Source organism: Leishmania braziliensis, chromosome 17, assembly GCF_000002845.2.
Source record: "Leishmania braziliensis MHOM/BR/75/M2904 complete genome, chromosome 17".
In the NCBI taxonomy this organism is placed as follows: Eukaryota; Euglenozoa; class Kinetoplastea; order Trypanosomatida; family Trypanosomatidae; genus Leishmania; species Leishmania braziliensis.
In genome coordinates this window covers 7,941-27,940 of record NC_009309.2, presented here as the reverse complement: position 1 = coordinate 27,940, position 20,000 = coordinate 7,941, and the positions used below count along the sequence as shown (strand labels likewise).

At 53.6% G+C, this 20,000-nt stretch overlaps 7 protein-coding genes across 7 annotated transcripts in view; all 7 read left to right on the top strand.

Moving 5' to 3' along the window:
- The window catches only part of ARL-1 (ADP-ribosylation factor-like protein 1,putative;with=GeneDB:LmjF17.0070), a gene marked incomplete at both ends in the record, with an annotated part of 567 nt that extends 361 nt beyond the window's left edge, over nucleotides 1–206 (top strand). Inside the window, one exon of the mRNA XM_001563726.1 lies at nucleotides 1–206. This exon is cut by the window's left edge and continues 361 nt beyond it. Coding sequence (XP_001563776.1) covers nucleotides 1–206 — 206 coding nt within the window.
- A 1,271-nt stretch (nucleotides 207–1,477) lies between these two features.
- Nucleotides 1,478–2,977, top strand: LBRM_17_0070 (putative mitogen-activated protein kinase kinase 3; the record flags this gene model as incomplete). Its single annotated transcript, XM_001563725.1, has 1 exon — nucleotides 1,478–2,977. The coding sequence occupies one exon, from the start codon at nucleotides 1,478–1,480 to the stop codon at nucleotides 2,975–2,977; it is 1,500 nt and encodes a 499-aa protein (XP_001563775.1).
- A 1,538-nt stretch (nucleotides 2,978–4,515) lies between these two features.
- LBRM_17_0060 (conserved hypothetical protein) lies at nucleotides 4,516–5,214 on the top strand (the record flags this gene model as incomplete). The annotated part of the gene is made up of 1 exon (XM_001562132.1): nucleotides 4,516–5,214. One exon carries the CDS (start codon nucleotides 4,516–4,518, stop codon nucleotides 5,212–5,214), a length of 699 nt encoding a protein of 232 aa, XP_001562182.1.
- Nucleotides 5,215–6,000: 786 nt separating this feature from the next.
- Nucleotides 6,001–6,789, top strand: LBRM_17_0050 (conserved hypothetical protein; the record flags this gene model as incomplete). Its single annotated transcript, XM_001562130.1, has 1 exon — nucleotides 6,001–6,789. The coding sequence occupies one exon, from the start codon at nucleotides 6,001–6,003 to the stop codon at nucleotides 6,787–6,789; it is 789 nt and encodes a 262-aa protein (XP_001562180.1).
- A 906-nt stretch (nucleotides 6,790–7,695) lies between these two features.
- LBRM_17_0040 (conserved hypothetical protein) lies at nucleotides 7,696–8,277 on the top strand (the record flags this gene model as incomplete). Its single annotated transcript, XM_001562127.1, has 1 exon — nucleotides 7,696–8,277. The coding sequence occupies one exon, from the start codon at nucleotides 7,696–7,698 to the stop codon at nucleotides 8,275–8,277; it is 582 nt and encodes a 193-aa protein (XP_001562177.1).
- Nucleotides 8,278–11,131: 2,854 nt separating this feature from the next.
- On the top strand, nucleotides 11,132–11,797 carry LBRM_17_0030 (conserved hypothetical protein; the record flags this gene model as incomplete). Its single annotated transcript, XM_001562124.1, has 1 exon — nucleotides 11,132–11,797. One exon carries the CDS (start codon nucleotides 11,132–11,134, stop codon nucleotides 11,795–11,797), a length of 666 nt encoding a protein of 221 aa, XP_001562174.1.
- Nucleotides 11,798–14,030: 2,233 nt separating this feature from the next.
- On the top strand, nucleotides 14,031–16,355 carry LBRM_17_0020 (conserved hypothetical protein; the record flags this gene model as incomplete). Its single annotated transcript, XM_001562122.1, has 1 exon — nucleotides 14,031–16,355. One exon carries the CDS (start codon nucleotides 14,031–14,033, stop codon nucleotides 16,353–16,355), a length of 2,325 nt encoding a protein of 774 aa, XP_001562172.1.
- Nucleotides 16,356–20,000: the final 3,645 nt, after the last annotated feature.

Genomic DNA, 20,000 nt, shown 5'->3' with positions numbered 1-20,000 from the left:
AGAGTCTCTTGCTCATATTCGCCAACAAACAGGATCTACCAGAAGCCGCCAGTGAGGTGGAGATTGCCAATCAACTTGGCGTGTCGTTTATCATGAACCATACATGGACGATTGTGAAGAGCAGTGCCAAGACAGGTGATGGTTTGGTCGAGGGTATGGACTGGCTCGTGGAGAGGCTTCGCGAGAAAGGGCTTGGCGCTCAGTGAGGGCCTTGGCAGGTCTCACTCAGCTTGTTCTCCATCTGTACTTCCTGATTACCCGCTCGCATTTTGGCTCGTTAGAGAAGTTACATGGGAGAGAGCTGCAGTAATGCGACTGTCATCTACATTTGTCATTTGGTGTGTCGATCGAGTTGTTATGCCGCCGCTGGTCACCGCCAGAGGTTGATGCGGTAGGTACTCTGCACAGCACACATGCGAGCACTGGAGGTTGGTCCCTCGTCGCGCGAGTTTCACACTCACTGCATCGCATCGCCGCGGTTTCATCTTTGGTCTTATGATTGTGTCTATGCTGATGTGTCCCCGTTTGTGGCATTCTTTTTTTTCTTCGCGGTGGCATGTTGGTTTCCGCTTGGCGTCTCCTCCTTCGGTGTACATCTCTGCGCGATTGTTGCGCATCTGCATGTCTCCACGCAGCTTGGGTGTCGGCTTCTCTCTGTTTCCCTCGTTTCTTGTTCCGGTGAGTCCGCCTCCTTGATCGCTGACGTCTTCCTGTACGATTTGTCGTGTGTACCCGTGCTTCCCTCCAGTCTAGCAAAAAACACTGACTTGAGGCAATGCGGAACGTAGCAGATGCGCCTCCCGAAGTGTTACGCAATGACTGCCTTCCGTTCTCTGTGTCCGTTATTGCCGCTGAAGCGCAGCTCCTGGGCACCTCGCTTGGTACTCATCTTAACCCGGGATGCCGTCAATGCACGTCGACATCGGACGAGGTTCCCGGACACACGGCGGCGCAGTGACTTTTGGCACCGCAAGGTGCATACGGTCTACAGGCGCCCTTTGCTTCACCCCCCCCCCCTACCCTGTGCAGCGCGTAAGCACCATTGTCGTCCAGTAAGGCATGTCGGGATAAACAGCGCCCAATTACAGCTGGTGCAAGCGCGCGTGCTGGACCGCTGGACAGCCACCCGCTCCTCCACTAATTGTCGCTGTTTAATTTTTTCTATTTTTTCATGCATCTCCACAGCGCTCTTTGCTCCCTCCGCGCACCGTCCCTTTCCCTCTCTCCCCCCTCACTTCTGAGCTACATCACAGCACGCAGCCAATAGGCGTACAGACAGAAGTAGTTTCGCTTGCGGCTACATGCAGGAGAAAGAATGGACTTCTACGCTTTGCAAGACAGTCTCTTGCGCAATGCCAAGAGCGGAGGCACCTCTGACACCATCGACATCGAGTCTCGCTATGCCTTGATTGAAAAAATTGGCTCAGGGTCTTACGGAGATGTCTGGAGTGCGACTCTGCGGACAGGGACGAAGGACATGTACGCGGTGAAGCGCATCGACAAGCGTCAGGCAGGCACAAAGGGATTGCGGAGCGTTATGGGGGAAGTGGAGACAATGAGCCTCCTTTCCCATCCCAACATCGTCAAGCTCGAGGAGACGTATCAAGACGACGCATGCCTTTCTATTGTGATGGAATACCTCCCTGGTGGTTCTCTTCAGCACCACATAGACCGACAAAGCGTCTCTGAAGGCGAGACGCGGCGCATCATCACGCAGTTACTGATGGCTGTAGAGTATATTCATGAAAAGGGGATCGTACACCGCGATTTGAAGCCAAGCAACTGCCTGCTATCGCAAAACGACCTTGTCGTGAAGATAGCAGACTTTGGACTCTCCGTGTTTGCCGGTAATGAGCAATGTTTGACGACGTGCTGTGGCACGCTGCACTTCATGGCACCCGAGATCCTGCTAGAGAAGAACTATGGAAAGCCCGTGGACATGTGGGCCATGGGTGTCATGACACACGTGATGTTTCTCGGTCGTTACCCGTTTCAGGCCCGTACAGAGACTGCGCTGACGAAAGACATCTGCCGTGGGTATCGTTTGCCGGAGGAGGGCGGTGATAGGCCACGTTGTCCTCCACAGCTTCAAGATTTTATCAGCCAACTTCTCTATTACGACCCACACCGTCGAATGAGCGCCAAAGATGCTCTCAAGCACCGATGGATCAAGGAGGGTTTGGATGCAAATCGACGGACGTCCCTCTACGCATCACAAGCACCTTCGGCAGCGGTGGTTAAGCCATCCGCGCGGTGGCGGGCGGCGGTGCTCACAGTCATGGGCGCGCAGCGTCTGTTGTACCTGCAGAAAATTAAGCGGTTAGTGCGGCTTGGTTATGACGGGTTCCCCATTTTGCGGGACTATCGCTATCTCGTGACCGGCAATTATGTACCTGCAAGCACGTCTCTAGAATGTAGTCACATGTTCCACGCACGGCCGATGGCGCTGCTCGAGTTGATCTCGATGATAGACACGTGCCCGCTCCTGAAACATGTCGATCTTAGCTGGAATAACATTCACAGCTTATCTATAATTCAGTCGCTGCTCAAGGTGGTGACGCGACTCCCTTCACTGCAGTCGATCGATTTGTCTCACAATCCAATCCCGGCTGTGGCCGGGCGTTCCATTGTGCGACTGATCCGCAACCCGTGTTCGCACGTGACAAACATCAACATTGGGGACACCGGAATCAGCGCCGACACCATCGGACAGATCAACTCCTTCTTAAAGGAGAAGCTGACCCACGCCGCTCTGCCGTACAGCATTTCCACAGGAGAGATGCAAAGCCGAGGCATCCAAGGTGGCTATGACGAGGGACACATGACATCGTCGTCAACTACAGTGACCTCCTTGAGGCAAAAGGCTAACATTTGTAGCGGGCCCACCAAACAGCCGGCGAAGAGGGACTCGCATCCCGTGCGGCTGCCTCCAATCTCACGTCTACCAATGGCTAGGCGCAATGAGAAGATGTCGTAGAGCATGAGAAAGAGAGTAGAGTGTAAAAGGGTGGAGATGAGCGCTTTCTCACATGCACACACCCAGCATTCCTCTCCTCATCTTGTGCTTGTCCATTTCTCTCACGGTTGGCGGCTCCTTCTTTCCCCTCTCTCGATTCCTTTATATGCCGTCGTGCACTGTGACAGCGCGACACCATTGATTCGTTCCTCCTGCTTGTAGGGAAGTGGGGGTGCCTGAATGCCTTTTTCCTGTTATTCCCGTTGCAATGCCCGAATAAACGCTTTGCTTTTTGTCTGTGTCGTGAAGTTGTCTGTACAGTGGGCTGCTGATCTCCTTTTCTGTGCGCTCTATGAGGGAAGGTGCGCGTTGGCGTGGGACTCTTTTTTTGCCGTTTTCTTTAGCACTTTCCTCATTCCAGCGTCGATAAGTGCCGGCATCTCTCTTCTCTCCCTTTCTTACATTCATCGCCACACTCGAGCCAGCCTCGGATGTTATGCAACACGGCGATGGCTATGAAGTGGCATATGTGTTCTCTCTTTTCCCATTGGTTTCTTTCGCTCGTCGTACGCCTCTTTCTCCGCTTCTCTCTTCGTCTCCCTGGTGCTCGTCGCTGTTTAACCTCGCAGCTGCCGCACTGACGCCAAGTCGTTCCCTTCCGTCCTCTTTGTCCTCTTCTGTTGCGCTGTTTCACTCATGTGTGATGATTTTGCGCCTCTTTGCTTCTTTAAGGTTTCTCTGGCTGGAACGATGAGTGACACTCCTCCATTTACGTCACTCCGCGGGAGAAGGAAGGCGCGGAATACAGGCGAGAGAGAGAGAGAGGGCGCATCAAGACAAGGCGACTCTCGCCCTCGTGATAAGCTCGCCATATACCCCACGAACGACAATTACTGACTTCAGCTGCTGTAGTGTGCCGACACCCTTTCTCATCCTTTCCATTAGCCCCCCTATCTTCTCTGGTGAAGTCACGCCTCTCGAAGAGGCCATATTTCCAGCGGAAATGTTGAAGTGAGTCGTTTCTGGCGGCCCTATGGAGTTTCTAAACACAACAACACACAGCTGCAGATGCTAGTGACTGTGTGCCGCTACTTGGTTCTCTGGTGCAGCACCATGAAACCTTGGGACTCTTGGCGGAATTCGATCTGTGGTTTGGATGCGTACTACTCGACTGTGACTCCGCTTCCAGAGTCACTCTCGTGACATCATTCTACGGAAGAGAGAGTTTCACTAGTGAAATACTGTCTTCGTGTTGCCTGTCTTGCATCCATCGCTACTGCGGCCCTCGTGCCGAATCCCAACTTGTTTCCTGCAAAACAATACGTACTCTTCTTCGCCTTCACACTCTTTTTTGTACTTCAACTGGACTTGCATTCCGCTTCTCGTCGCTTCCGTCCTATACGCTCGTGTTCGCTGTATGCCACACTCTCTCTTCATCTATGCTAGCGTATCTTGCTGTGCAGTCTTCGACGTAGCAGGGGCGAGCATCAGACTTTACTCGTCGTATGTAGGATCATCAAGCATCTCTCGCTGTGTACTGTGGGATTGATTGGGGTGTAATGACGGATCAGCGGAACGCACTGGTGATTTGGGGGAGCACAGGGCGGCGGCTTCAGTTCTCCATGCAGGATTTAAGGATGCCTGAGAGCCTTCGCGACAATCCGCACTTTCACTTTTATGAGAGGCAGTGGGGCACCGTGGCGAGTTTCTGGTTCAACCGCATTTTGAAGGAATCCTCGCTGCAGCATCTTGCGGTGGAGGACATCGTGGGTTTGATTCAAGAGGACATCTCCAAGCGCTGGAAGCGGCGCCGAGAAGAGCAGAGCATCTACAAGAAGCGAAAGCGGCTCTTACAAGGCAGTGGCTCAGCCGGAACCCCCTCGTCATCTGTGCTGCTAACCAACTTCGCGACCCTCTCAGGCTATCAAAGTGCGGCAGTGGCGGAGCAGAGAGATTTGGTGACAGCCGTGGTGGAGCGAGTCGAGTGCGTCACAAAGGAGAGGGTACAGTCCTGGCGGGTTCTCGTCGACGACGCATCCGAACAACAGCCCTCCAAGGCTGCGCGTGTAGAAAGTACCGCGGCAACACCAGAGGAACAGGCTGACAGCAGTGCTGAAGTTACCAGCGATTTTGACGACCGCGTTGCTGTCGCCTTGGAGCTCTCTAGTAAGGAAAAGGCTGCCACAGCCATTGCCCACCTCCACGGCAGCAGGTTCGATGGCCGCCGTGTATTGTGCCAGTTCTGGAGCGAACCGTGATTTCTCAGACTCTCTCAGCAGCTCCTTTCACGTGCGTGAAGAGAGGCAGTCGAGAGTGTACCGAGAACACAATTTTATGGGTACGCGGAAATGTGAGCGTGGGACGCAGCGGGCTCCTTGGTTCAGCAGAGAGCTCATACTCGAAAAGGGTGTGTTATTTCCTGCGCTGCCCATGCGCCTCTTTTGCACTTACCGCTTCACCTCAGCTCCCCATTCTCTCTCCCGTTGTTGGTTTGAGACGGAAGTTGACAAACAGCGAAAATGAGGATTTGATCGTTTCATTCGTTGGCGTGGCGCTAATGCACATTGCCAAGTGCCTCTTTGCCTACCCTCTGACCACTGCTATTAGTCGCGGGATTTGCCCTCATCGGCCGTGGCTACCCGTGCATGAGGGCTTTTTGTGGGCACGTCTTAGGCTGTTATACTGGACATTGGTAGTGCTTCAGGTCGTTACGTTAATCACCACCCAACCGTCGGGTTCGTCACCGCGTCTTCATGATGCTCTGCTGCGCTCGTCGCACCTCTTCCTCACTTTCTCCTCCTCACTTTCGACTTTCTTCCTCCTCTCTCTCTCGAAATGCTCCTCTCGTGTCACTCCGCGCGGGTGCCGTTCTGTGCCTCCGTAGCATCGCCGCGTGAGTCTGCACTGAAGCGAAGGGATTTGCCGGCCAGCAGCGCCGCTGCTTCATCAGACTTCCTCTGATCTCCTTGTCGTTGGCAGTGTAGCTATTGCTGTTTGCCCCTCTTTTTACTGTTGCTCTCGTTTTACCATAGAAGTCGCGACAGATGCGACGCTTGGGGGTAGGCGCGGGTCCGGCAGCAAACCAGGGGCAGCCGTGCCTCTTGACGCTGCGCTACGCCACCACGGGGGCGCAGCATAGCTACAAACCAGGGTGCTTCGTATTGGCACTGCGCTTCCTGTTTGTGGCGCTTACACCAACGTCACTACAGAGGCGACTTGCGATTCGCATGCAGACTGGCATGGAGCGCACCGAGGAGCTGGAGAAGGAACTGCAGTGGCTTCAGAAGCATGGGTCACCTCTGCAAGTAATGGGGCTTCCCGACCACGCGGAACTAGTGGAAGTGCGTGCTCGCTATAGAAGTTTGGTCCTTGAAACCCATCCCGACACGGCAAAGGGCACCACTGGTGAGAACGAGTATGCCATTCTACAGACGGCGTACAAGATGTCCGTCAATCCACTTAGCCTCTGGCACCAAAATGGAGCCTCACCTGCACTGCACCGTCAGCTGCTACAGACATCCAGGAAGAAGCTCCACAGGCTAGATCGAGTGCGCGTCTTCGCCATCTTTTCTTACATAGTGATGCTTCTCATCTGTGTCTTCTTCTCCACTGTGGTTGTGAGCCATAGCCTGGAGTCGGTGCTGAGGTTCTTCGACCCGGAGTTCTACCACTTCATGGTGCAACAGGAGAGAGAAGAAGACCGCAAGCGTGCGGCAGGGGAGGTTGTAGACACGGACCCGAAGCGACTTGCGCCAACAGCCGTACGCCGACTACTCTTCCCCGGCCAGTTCATTCACGAGAGTAGTGAGGGTAAGGAGCGAGGCCGGAAGTGAGTGAGTGTGTATTACTGTATTTGCGGTCTATGGTGGGCGACAGATTATGCTCCTTCCGCGTGCCGTCACATCACCCTAGTTCTTTCATTGCATTATAACCAAGTAGGGAGGCCGCCGCATGTGCACGGATGTTAGAGGATTCCCTCTCTGTGGTCTATTCCGGATTCCGTGCACCGATTAACTTGACGCTAGCTAATAGGCAGCTAACGTGAGCGTGACTTAAAGCTGCCGTACCTGCTGAGGTGTTGGTGCTTACTGCATTGTGGGATGCTCTCATGCATATCATGTGAGGGATGGGGGATTGTGTCCACTGTGACAAGTGTGGACTGATGTGGGCGTCCGCGGTTTTAAAAGGTAGCCGTAGACTCTCAGAGGCCTCGCTAAGCGTACATGCGTCGCTCTGCTCAATACGTGCCTAATCGAATTAGGCTTTTGTCGCGCCGCTGTCTCTCTCTCCTTAATGGAAATTAACTTCCCCTACCCCACGCGTGGCTCTCCGCTTCGTGGTTCGTCTTGGAGTTCGTCTCACACTTTGATGGCTGACCCTCCCAATGCACCCATCACCACATACCCCTGGCATTCCATCTTTTCCCCCTACTTAGCCACTCTTCAGCAACCAACTCTGCCCCCTTTTCGATTATGCTCATTTCACAGGTGTTCTGACAGCTGTTCTCCCAATATAGGTTCTCCCAGAGCTTCTCGTGGATCGGAAAAAGACCAGGAGGTGCATCGCTGACTTTCTACAAGGGAGCATCTTCACCCCCTTTCCCACATTTCTGAGGACGCAGCTCCCCAACACGTACATAGCAGGGAGGCTGAAGTATAACTCTCACATGTATTTTGTACGACCAGTACTGTCACGCGCTCATCTATTAGAGTGGAGAAACAATCACTCGAAGCTTCATTATGCAAGAAAATCTGCATACGAAGGCTGCAGTAGCGGTCCGTATTCCCGCGGTGGCATCGGTTTCTTCAGCACCGGTAGAATCCCAAAATGCGAGTTGCTCAAATCTTAGTGACTACATCAACGAGGATAGTGTAGCTGGTGATCTGGAGACGTACGATGTTGGTGAGTATCATCTTACTACCTGTCCCATATGCTTAGAGCACTTCACCCTAGACAACCCTGCTATTCTCCTCAAGTGCGAGCATGGGTTCCACTTGCAGTGCTTGGAATCGTGGCGGCAGCGGTCCACCATGTGCCCAATGTGCTTTGCGCCAGTGATTGGTGATGAGGGACGTCTGATGAGCAGCTCCGATGTCCGTAGGCGCCGCTGCATGCGATTGAGGCAGCCGCCAGTGACCCACCACGCACTGGAGCGCAGCTCGCTGATTACACCTACTGGTGCTCAGCGACTACCGCAGCCTAACTGCGACATAGAGCACGCGTCAGAGCAGGACGAGGAAATTGAGACGATCGAAGTAAGAGCCCGTAATAACGGCCTGTACTGGGTGTGGTCGTGGTTCCGCCAGTGCTGTGCTTTCTAGCGTCTCTCCTTCTATCCACCCCCTCCTGGACACCCGCGCTGTGGTCGCTTACGACAGTACAAAAAAGGAACAGCGAATGATGTGCGGGAGGATCGGGGCGCAGCCCTGGGCTGCATGTGTGCAGCGGTACACGTATATGTCCTGATGGGCCAGGCATTCGGGTGCGACGTATTGTTGGTTCTTCTTCGTGCGTGTACTGTCCCTCTCGGCGGTTTCTCTTGCTTTTCAATGATCTTCTTTCGTTGCCCTGCGTTCCCTCACCTTTGTGTTGGCGTGTTCATCTCGAATCGCAGTGGAGTTGGTGAAGGAGTGGGGAGGGGCGCGTAAGGTCATCGGGCGCGTCATTCTCTCCTTACCAGCGTTTTCGTTCACTTCGCCGCACAGTGACGTCCCACTCCTGATACCAGTCACTGTGAAATGGACAAGAACGCATGCATACAACGGCACTGCTCATTTCAACAAAACTCAAGTCTCTTTCATGCCCACACTTGCGTCTGCGCGTAATTGCTAAGCGTTCTCCTTTCTGTGTTAGAGCGCTTTTCCCTGAAGTCTCGCCTCTGTTGTTGTATTCGCTCCTTTTCCTTCACTTTGTTTGGCTCGTTTGCTTTCTCGTGTTGTCGACCCGCACCCACACGGCACTGTTTGCCTTTGCTGCCGTTGTGGTGGTCCTCCCCCTTTTCCCCCTCTTTGCTTCCGATCGGACTCAGGATCTGCGCTGAGATTTTTTGCCCAACAAAATTATTTTCCAAGAAAACGATTGCACTTGATCATAGCTGCGGCGACCCACGTCGTTGCCTGTGGATGTGATTCTTGGTGATTCAACGATTCCTCGTTCTCCTTCCAGAACGTCGGTGTGCCAACGTTCTACTATGGGCGGCATGCCCACAAGCGGCGTTAGTGAAGGAATTTCCTAAGGCGTGCAACCTCTCACCGCCTTTTTCTCTGTGAGCATACAAGGCGTTTTCCAGACACAATGGATTTGGGTCACTGCTTGCGGTGGTGCGGGAAAGACGAATAAAAAGAAATGAGAAGGCCGCTGTACTGTTGCTTTCCTGCTGTGTGCCGATGTTAGTCTGCGTCGTATCTCTTTCCTTCTTCTTCATTTCTTTTGCCTTCGTGCTGTGTCTCTCTCGAATGACATGTCGGTTACCAAACAGACCTCTTCATGAAACGGGATTGATGCGCGTAGCCCCTGCACTCCCACCGGCTCACGTTCCTCATCTGATAGGAACACTTTCACTTTCTCTTTCTTCAGTTCTCCACCTGTACTACAGTTCTCTCAGTTCTGTCCTCCTTTTCTCCTACTGCTCTTTCTCGCATCCTATCAACAGTGACTGCTGTTGATGACTTGTACACGCTGTACCGCATCATGAGTGGGTCTCTTGGCACAGAAGCTGCGATACCACTTTATGGGGTTTTGGTCTCCTCACGTCCACATAGTCTCTCCGTTTGGCGGGCTCGAAGTGTGTTGTGCTCATTACAGGCGTCGATCGCTCTCTCTTGATAGTCTCCGTTATGGGCGCTCTTGTGCGAGCCAATCTGCGCTTTGAGGGAGTGCTAGGCACCTACACTTTGGCCGTTTCTTTTCTCCACCATGTTGATAAGCGCTTTTTGCCGAGCTTTTCGTGTGCCCGAAGACCGCGGGCAACGGCATGACAAAATTGCTGCACGTACATCCGTGATTTATTGCTGCATTTGACTAGCCTCCTTCGAAAAAATGTGCCACTCAGGGGTCCTGGCAGTATATCACCGGGTTCATTGCCGTTCTCTTGCAAGAGACCACCTCTTTGGAGCCCCGGTACACCATTGGGCATACGGTTGTATGCGGTGCGCCGGCAGTACGGGCGGGTTGTGCCGTTCACCGCCACCGCCAAGGACTTTTCCTATCGCGCCTCTTCATTACTCCGCTCGCATTCGCACTCAGAGCGAATCCCTTATTTGTCGCGGGACTCGATGGAGTGAAGGCCGCTGTGTGTGTCTTTGACGGCCTCTTTCACAGCAATACCACCGCGATCTTCTTTGTTGTGTATGCTCTAAACCCTTCATTGCAACGGAAGTGGAGACCGTTGCACTCGCCAGACCATGGTGACGCTGCTGCCGTCGTGGCGAGTCTGTGAAGCATCTAGCACGAATCAGAGGTCGGCAGTGTCACTACAGAAAACTGCGGCAAACGGAGCGGCGTAGCGTGACGGACGTGACGGAGGTGCAGCTCTCTCTCTTTCTCTGCACCTCCGTGGGGATCGCCCTCTTAATCTGCTGTAGCGACGCACATTAGAAGTACAGAGGTGAGGCGTACTGTCATAGAGAAAAAAGCCGGAACATGTAGGGACATTTTCCCGAGAGCAGTAGCTCTTCTGCTCTCTGATCCATTGTTACTGCTTGCGTGTCTCGTCGCTCTAACTTGTATATTCAGCGTTTTCCTTGCATCTCTCATTCCACGCACGGTCTCCTCGTCATACAGCTAAGCAACCCTCCCCCGAAAAGCAAGTGGTGTACCAGGGAGCGGCAGCAAAATATTGCAGTGTGCGCATCAATGGCGGTGATTGGACTACCGTAGGTTTCACTCTCCTGCAGGGGTGGAGTGAAGCTGCGCTGTTTGCAATCGACGTTCCTTCCTTACCCCCTCTCTCTTTCTGCCTTTCCCTTTTCCTATGGTGGTGCTTGTTGGTCTCAAGCAGAGTGCTGCCTCGCTGCTGATAACGCTTTCTTTTTCCCAGTTGTACGGAGGTAGTCGCACACGGACAATCCTACAGCCCAATACGCATACGCACACGCTCATCCGTGTCCTTCGCTTTGCAGCTCCTTTTTCTGTCTCTTCCCCTTTCTCTCTGATTCCATTTTTTCCGCTCGTGCGATGCGTCACGGCGAGAGTCCAGCAATTCTGTTCATCATGACGGTGCTGAGTCACCTAACGATGTTACCTACGCCCTACCTTTTCTACCGACGCAACTACATATTTGAGTTCTGCTGTGCGGTGTTTGGCCTCCTGGCCTCCTTTATGTACCACACGACGGAAAGCTTTGGGACCGCCATCTTTCTCACTGAGATTGAGTGGCACCGCCTCGACAACGTCGGTGTCATCTCGATGATGGGCATCTGGTATGTCTATTTGTGCTGCTTTCAGAACCCTTTCGTGGACATGTCCTGCAAATGCTTCTGCGTCTTTTTCACCCTCGTAGTGCAGCAGAAAAACCCGTGGGACATTCGGCTCACTGTATCCCCAATTCTTCTATTCAGCCTGTTTCCCATCGTGAAACACTGCCTAGTTGAGCAGCGTCCTCCCTCTATTAGTGGTAAGCATCTCGCCTATGGTTTGCTCTGTTCCTGCATTGGTATAATCTTCTTTATCCTTGGACTTAACGAGCACGCCGACCGTTACCGCCTGTACCACAGCGCATGGCACTTTTTCGCAGGCCTGTCCGCCTTTTTCTTTTGGGTAATGGTCAAGGCTCCTGGATGTACTGGCAGCTACGGCCACCACCGACACGATTTCGTCGTCCGTGGCGGTGCCATAATGTAGAGAGGTGTCGGACAACCCTCCTCTCTTGCTCTTTTCTTTTAGCTTTGTTGGATAGAAGCTGCTGTGCCTCTGTCTCAGTTTATGTGTATCGGTGGGGTTCACTTTCTGGGGAGTAAGATGAACGCAGCTGATCGTGACGCAGTGCTCTGCTTGCGTGCTGTACGAATTCTCTGTTTTTCTCTTTCAACTAACGCTGTGGAGATGAGTAGCACTATGGCTTATGCACTAATGTGCAACTGTGCACCCTTATCTGTTTCATCTTAACTTTTCTGATAACATCTTCCTGACAACTTTATCGGCACCTTGTGGAGGAAACCCCTCCTCTGTGAAGCGCTGGATGCCAACGAAGAGGGAAAGGTAGATGGAACCAGCAGTCTCATTTCAAGTCGCCAGCTGAGTCCAGCTTCACGGTGCAAACGGGCACATACAGGTGTTCCCTTCTTTCCTCTTCCCTGCCTCCGTTGTATGAGGACGCGGTCATCTTTCTCCTTTACACCTTTCCTATCGCCTGCTCTCTTTGCGGTTTTTCATCTGCTGCTTTTCATTTCCTCAAACACGGTAGTACCTCGTTGGAGGTGGAACTCATTCACTTTATCCGCTGCAATAGAGACCCCCACATGCGTGGAAGAACAACAAGGTATTAACTTACTCTTTTCCGATAGAGAACGAAGCCATGCCTGCGCTACGTCATCTGTCCTTCCTGTTTTGTGTGTTCGCCGTTGTCGCTGCGACGCTGGTGGCTAGAGCTTCTCTTCTAGTCGAAGTTCCCCCTGAGCAAACATTTTTGCTGCAGCGGCGTCACATCGGGTCGAGGGACGAAAATGCGCTTCGTGCCATCACGCGTGGCCTACCATCGTCCTCGACCCCCAATGCGACACTGGACCACTTCAAGTCACTCTCTTCCAAGGAGCTGAGCAAGATGATCAGAGATCGTGATAGAGACTGCAGCGGCTGTGTCGAGCGTCGTGATTTAGTGCAGCGCGCGTATGAGATCCAACAGCTTCCGACCATGGACGAACGCCTAGCGTGGCAGCTGACTGTGTCTGATCGCAGGCTCACGACGATGTCGGCACGTCTGGACAACATTGCCTTTGTCACTGGCGCTCTTTCCAACACCCACTGCAACATCTCCAATGGGACCGTCTACTGCAACTTACCCGAACTCTGAGTTGTCGCCGAAACACATGATAGGTGGTCATTCTTCTATGGATCTGATGTCTCTCTCCTCTCTACAGGACAGACCCTGCTGAGACTCGCGCACGCCATAGTCTCATGGCCCACTTTCCATGGCCTGTGCGAGTTATGTACCACCCGCGTCCATCCTAGTTTTCCACTCATTATTCGCCAGCTCTGTGGCTGCTGTAACTCAAAGTGCTATTTTTTCATGGGGGGGGGTATCTCGCGTTGTGTGCGCGTGTCGCACTTTTCTATTATACATCTAGCTGCCGTTGCCGAAAGATACAGCAGATCTCTTTCACGCCGTGTGCTCTTGTTTCCCTGCGAACGGCGCTTCACCCACTCTACAAGGGCCGCAGAGAATTTTGTTTCAGTCCTTCCTTCGTCAGTTATTTTCTCCTGTGCTTCTATTTTCTCAGCGTTACCGCAGCTGTGCTAAGTAGCCAAAAGAGTGGAAAACAGAAAGGCGGTGTGCCTTCAGTATTACTACAATTATGTGCGATATGCACGGCGAATGAGAAGTCATCGACATGCTTAATCGCTTTTGGTAAATGTAGAACAGGAGTTCATCTGTTCGAAAGCACCTCATAGTCTTTTCATCAGTCGTTGTCTTCGCAGTCACCCATTCATTCACTGTGGTGGGGGATAGGAGGAGATAAAGAGGGCACAAACTCCCATCGAGAGCAAAAGGGCTGACTGAGGATCACATTCTTTTTCCTGCGGACTCACCTACCTTAGCAAAGGAAACACTTTCTCCCACTCACTGCGTCCTTCTCATTTGACTCATCACTCTACCTCTGTCGCTCCACATCTCGCTTTCGATGCCTTCACACTACACCAGACTAGGTAAAGCAATTCATAATCCAAACCCTTCCTTCTGTTTCTGTCCAAATTCTCTGACTCTCTCACGACGCGAAGTAAAGCCGCCACCCCATCTACCACCTTCACTCCCTCGCTCCGTGATACTTCCGCCTCCCACCCCCCTCTGGAGCGAATACCCAGTAAGCACCTACGCCCTACTCTTTTTTCTCTTTTTCATCCCGTACTAACGGCAGCAATGGACCGAGCAGCGACATCTGACGCGCGCGCGCGAAGCAGCCTCTCTAAGGCCCAAGAGCACCTAAGGAACGGTGACGTGAAGGAAGCCATCGACGCCCTCTCGTCGCATCTGCGCTTCAACCAGGTGACTCCAATCGGATTTGAGTGTCTCGAGCTGTTGGCTGATCTCTGCCTTACACACGAGAAGCTGGAGCCGGTGAAGCTGATCGAGGTGCTTCGCCGGTGCCGCAGCGGCCTTCGTGGGTCGCAGCATGTGGAGGAGAGCGTACAGCGCATTGTAGACTCGGTCATGATTCGCATCCGACAGATGTGCGCGAGGGCAAAGGAGCGCGCAGAGGCGATGCAGAGCACTGCCAGTGAGGGGGACCAGATGCTGGCTGCGTTGAGCGGCGTCTCCCTCGCCGCGCTCGCCGAGAAGCGCCACATCATTCCCTGTCACGCCGCGCTGCGCCGCCTGATTCGCCACTTCTGCGGCAACAACACCATTGGCTTTGCCAAGAAGCTGACGTTCATTTACAACAAGACTGTTCGCCAGTTCCTGTCCATGTGCAAGGAATTCAACACACCTGCGTGCGTGCTGGATATCTCCACCGCTGTGTCTCGTGCTGTGTCTCACATGGCGCTGGACCACCTGCATGACCATGACGACGCGGCGTCGCGCAACGCCGTGCAGGAGTTGCTGAAGGAGCGTACAGCCTTCCTCACGTCAACGGCAGCGGTGACCGAGACAGTGGAGACGCTGTGCTGCTTGCTCAACGATATCTGCAGTCTGCGTCAGTATGGCGGAGCTTTTGACGTCCTCTCCTGCCTGAAGCGCGTCTGCGACAAGGTGCAACGCAACGAGGAGCTTATCGACGTAGTTTCCGGGGCCTACGAAACGATGAGCGATATCTTCTGGACGTGCTCCGTGTACAACTATCATGCCTACTGTCTCTCTATTGCTGCATCGATGAAGCGTCAGGAGAAGCGGGGCCCTCTCGCCGCTCGCGCCGTCCTTGCGTCGCTGTGCGTGTCAGAGGGTGACATGGAGCTCGACCCGTTTGGTCGCTACCGTGAGAAGAGTGCCCGTATCGACGAGCTGTTTGAGTCCCCGGTCACGACCAAAACGAGCCTCATCGCGAACCTCAAGACAAAGGGCGTGTACACGCTTGCATCGCCAGAAATTGTAAAGATCGCGGCGAGCCTTGAGGACCCCAACTTCTCTGACTTCACGTGCCTGCACAAAAGCGTAACAGCGCTGGCGGCAGCCAACAGCGACCTTGCCCGCTACGGCAACGAGCTGCACAAAATGATCCTGCGCTATCAGCTAGAGATTCTCTCTGGCAGCTGCAACTATGTCGAGGTGCTCTCTCTCGCGGCGTACAACGGAAACCTGACGGCGGTCGAGTACGTGAACAACATTGAGCCCGTCATTCTCGGTGACGAGTCTGTTTCCGTAGACATTGACACACGCACCAACACGCTGTCCTTCCGCGACTCGTCAAAGGCGAAGATGTTAAGCTACTTCAACAAGATCGTCGCAAACGTGGACACCGTTCCCGCCTCCTCCGTGGCGACGACATCCGGGCGCTACTCTGACTTCACCCACGTTGCCGCTTCCTCGTCAAAGAGGCAGGTGGTGCCCTCCACCACAGATCTGGAGGTGGCTCGTGCGCGGAGCACCAGCATCTACGCGCTGCAAAAGGCTTGTATGAACTCCAAGGCAGAGCGCATCGATGAGGCGAAGAAGAGCGAGGACAAGAAGCGTGAGCGTGCCGTTGCAGAGCGTCGCGAGCAGGAGGAGGCGAAGAAGGAGGAGATGCGCAAGGCCTACCTCCGCAAGCTGTACTCTGAGTATACGGAACGCCAGCGACAAGAGCGCGGTAAAGACGTACTCCGCAAGCTGCGCATCAAGTACCCAGGATTCAAGGTCGACGAGTCCATTGTCTACCGCAGCGCCGCAGGCTTTGAGGATGAGCTCACTCGCCTGCTCGCGGCCTACAAGCGCCGAGGTGTCGACAACGACCATAAGGAGATCCTCCAGGCAAACTTGTACGAGCGTGCTCTCCGCGTGATGGAGATTCCAAAGCGCAAGGAGTACGATGCCCAGAACTCAGAGCGTACACGCGCCGAGCGTGTTGCTGCACGTGAAAACTACCTCGCTGAGCACCGTCGCGAGTACGACCGCCGGCAGAGCGAGAAAGCGGTGCTTGCCAAGTTCCTTCGCGACGCCGAAGAGTTCGAGCACACGTGGCGGAAGCGTGCCAACATCGATAAGCCGTCGAAGCGCGACGAACAGCAGCGTCTTCTCGAGGAGGAAATGCGCCGTCTCGGGGCCGAATGAGTTATATGTTGGGCAAGGCGCATGAAAACGAGAAGAGTGGATCACCGTCGGGTTGTGCGACAGAGCTGATGTGGCAGCAATAGCCGTAAATCTCTGCTGGCCTCTCTCCTCACCCGTTTGGCAGTACCTTCCTGTCATTTCTGTTACTGTTGTGCACATGTCTCACTGTAGCGCAGACTACCTTTTTTTCGAGTCTCCGCGGATCCAGATCTCTCTCTCTCTCTGGATCGAGCACGTTCCTCTTCCGCGTGCACACTAAACCCTGCACCGAATGTGGGTGAAGCGCAGGGTATTTGGCAGCCATGTGTCCTCTGCGACTGAACTCCTTGATTTTTTCCTGACGGAAATGTATGTCTATGGCTCAGGCTGCACCTTTCTTTCATACTCGTTGACCTGCTGCTTTGCGCGTGTGTGGAGGTCTGAGTACCAGCGGGAAGTTCAGCTTCTGTCTTGTAGATAAAATTCTTGCCATACGGTTCATGATGACAAGGTTAATCCCTTGTTAGCATTCGCCCTGTTTTGTGTTGGCGTATCGGTGACTGCGTGCGTGTAGCTGCCTAGAGAGGGCCTCAACCATCTCTCTTCTCTTTGCAAGTCACACTTGCATTGTCCCTGTTGATGCTGTCGCTCTCTCTTTTTTTCTTCGTGTGGTTTGGAGTGGGAGACTTAAGGAACTAATTGACCCCTTAACGTGACAAGATGAATGAGCGATAAACGAAGGATGATGAGCAACAAACAGCGCTAAAAGTCGAAAAGGAGTTGGGAGAAAGGGGAGAACAAGCAGCCACGTTCACTCTCAAGCGGGGCATGTGCTGTAGTGGAAGTCTGTGCTGCTGACTAAACTCGCCACACGTTGTTGAGTTCACAGTGGGCAGACAACTAAGCTGACCAAGGCAGCCCGTGCTGGTGACCTATCGCGATCATTTGGTATGCGTAGAAGCGTGTAGATGCTCGCATGATTCATCCTATGAGGCACGTGGTGCAGTGAATACTTCTCTGCCGGAGCGCATCGAAACGGCGCAGCAATGGACTCCCGACCCGGGCTACCATGCGCACATTCTGTTGCTCCGTGACACTGAATAAATATCCACTGAGTGCGCAGTAGCCTGAAGTCAGCAGTGCGTATCTGTTTCACACTTTTACTTGATTCTCTCACTCTCTCCATCTCTCGCTCTAAGGTGTGTTTAACGACCACCACACCAATGCGGATATAAACTCAGCTACTCAGAACATAGCGCAGCCTCACAGGTTTTTAGTCCCTGAAGGAGAATACAGCTCACACTAAAACAGAGCCGCAACGCTACTCGGCTCCATAGAGGATGACTCAGTAACCCAAATTGTCAGCTTTGTAACTCTGATGGCGGATCTGAGGGTGACTGCTGTTTCCTTCAGAGGGCTAGTGTACGGAAAACACTTTAGAAATAGATAGCGCACGATAGCTCTACTTACAGATTCATCCCCTTAATGCTTGCAGCGCGCAGGGAGCTCCTTGCATATTCCCTACAATCACCCACGAAATCATCCAGCTAACAGACTTGGGTCTCAGGTGAAGCGATGTGCCACTCAAAGCTGGTGCTCCTTCTGCAAACGCTGTTCACATGACCTCCCCTGAAGTGCTAGCAAACGTACGTGAACTGCACATACAGGATTGTTACATTACGTAGGTGCACGTTGAGCCATTATGTGCCCCTGCATAAGAAAGACGTAACGTGCCCTCTAAGCGCAAGGAGTCCTTCACGATCTCCAACAACATAAGCTAATCTAGCTGAGCACATGTGATATCCACCACTGCAGCGGATGCAAGTTTTAGCTCGTTCTTTGGCTTGAAGCGCCGACTACTCTCAAGCTCGAGAGGTCTCAAAGGGCTGTCATTCACGTCGCAGAGTATACCCCTTTCATGTGTCTCGAGAAGAGTACTGCGAATTGCTCTATGGTCATGGTGCGATTCGCCATCAAAGCCTTCGAATCACTCATTTACATTGCTTTCTTTAGCTTCCATCAGCTGGAAAGCCTCGTGCTGCTTGTGTGCAGAACAGGATTACAAGGAATTAACGTCTCATTAAGGGATATACACAACATCACTGTTATGAAGACGTATTTCCAAGCGGAAGAAGTCTATTTCATATGGCAGAAGCGACTAGAGACCCTTTCCTTGCTCACCAGAGTCCCTGACTTACAGCCCATTGAAGGGTCTTCGAATGCGGCCGTCCACATCGATAGTCTCCACACATGTGCTCAACTGCGCGCCTTCACTGCTCATCCCCAAAAGACACTCCAAAGAAGATGATGTGTGCTGCGCAGCGAACTCAGTCAACCTGTTGCGGCGTATGTCTCTGCGAAGGCGCGTTGGTGAGTCGGTGTGCCTTTTTATTGGGGGGAGGGTTGTGTGCGTGGCGAGTTCCAAGAATCCGATGCGGCAGAGGCGACCCTGTTTGCAGAGTCGTCCGCTTTCGGCTCCCTATTCCGCTGCACCGGCCCGACTCCTTCTCTCTCCGGGACCTTTTTTTCTGCTCGTGCCTGCGTGTCACGTTGCGGTGCGCTACCAGCAAAGGCTCAACCGCGAGAACTTACGTCTGCGCGTCCCGTGCCCACCGCTCATCCACGCTCCACTTTCTTTCCGCTGCTCCTCATGCGCCTTGGACCGCAGCTGTGCCGGATTCGCTGCTTTCTCCCGTGTCGCTACTTGCGTGCTGTGCGGTTCCTGCGCAGTGTGGCAGTCGTTACTGTGCGCAGCACGGGCGCCGCGCTGAGGGGGATATGGAGGCAACACACCCAGCGTGCCACCATGATGCCGACGACGGGGTGCTCCATGAGCGGTGTGCGCGGGAACGGACGGGCTCCAACGGTGATGGCGTGACGCAAGGAGCCCTCTTGGGATGACGATGTCTGCACCTTGCCAGAGAAGCGGTATCTGCGACGACCGACGTGTACACAGAGTTCGCTCCGCGCTGTTGAGCCGCGATCTCGTTCAGCCAAAACCTCTGCGTGAGTAGACCTCAGACCATGGCGGACCGCTGCAGGCTTTGCGCGGAGCCCATTCCTCTCTTGACCATTCACATCCCTGTGTGCTGCGTTAGGTGACGAAGGAGGTGCGCTCTCCCCTTGCCGCTACTCCGCACTACTGCACCGTGTGCCATGCATACTGCTTCCGTAGAGCTCTTGACGACGTTGCGCACCGTCCACCGGATGGTCGTAAGCAACGCTGGCGATGCACATGAACCATTGGCGATACACCCTGACGACGGTGGCTCCTTCTCGACTCCCTCGCCCCCTATAACAAGCGCCTATTCCCAACGGTGTGCCTGCAGGGCTTTCCCGCTCATCCCTGCACAAAGGGAGGCTTCCCTCTCCTGCTATGCGCCGCATAACAGTCCTCATGGCCACCATTGCAATCACCGCGACACCCTCTCCCACTGTACCGGGGAAATCCTCCCGAGGGCCAGGGCCAGGGTACACGGGTTAGGGTTAGGGTTAGGGTTAGGGTTAGGGTTAGGGTTAGGGTTAGGGTTAGGGTTAGGGTTAGGGTTAGGGTTAGGGTTAGGGTTAGGGTTAGGGTTAGGGTTAGGGTTAGGGTTAGGGTTAGGGTTAGGGTTAGGGTTAGGGTTAGGGTTAGGGTTAGGGTTAGGGTTAGGGTTAGGGTAGGTA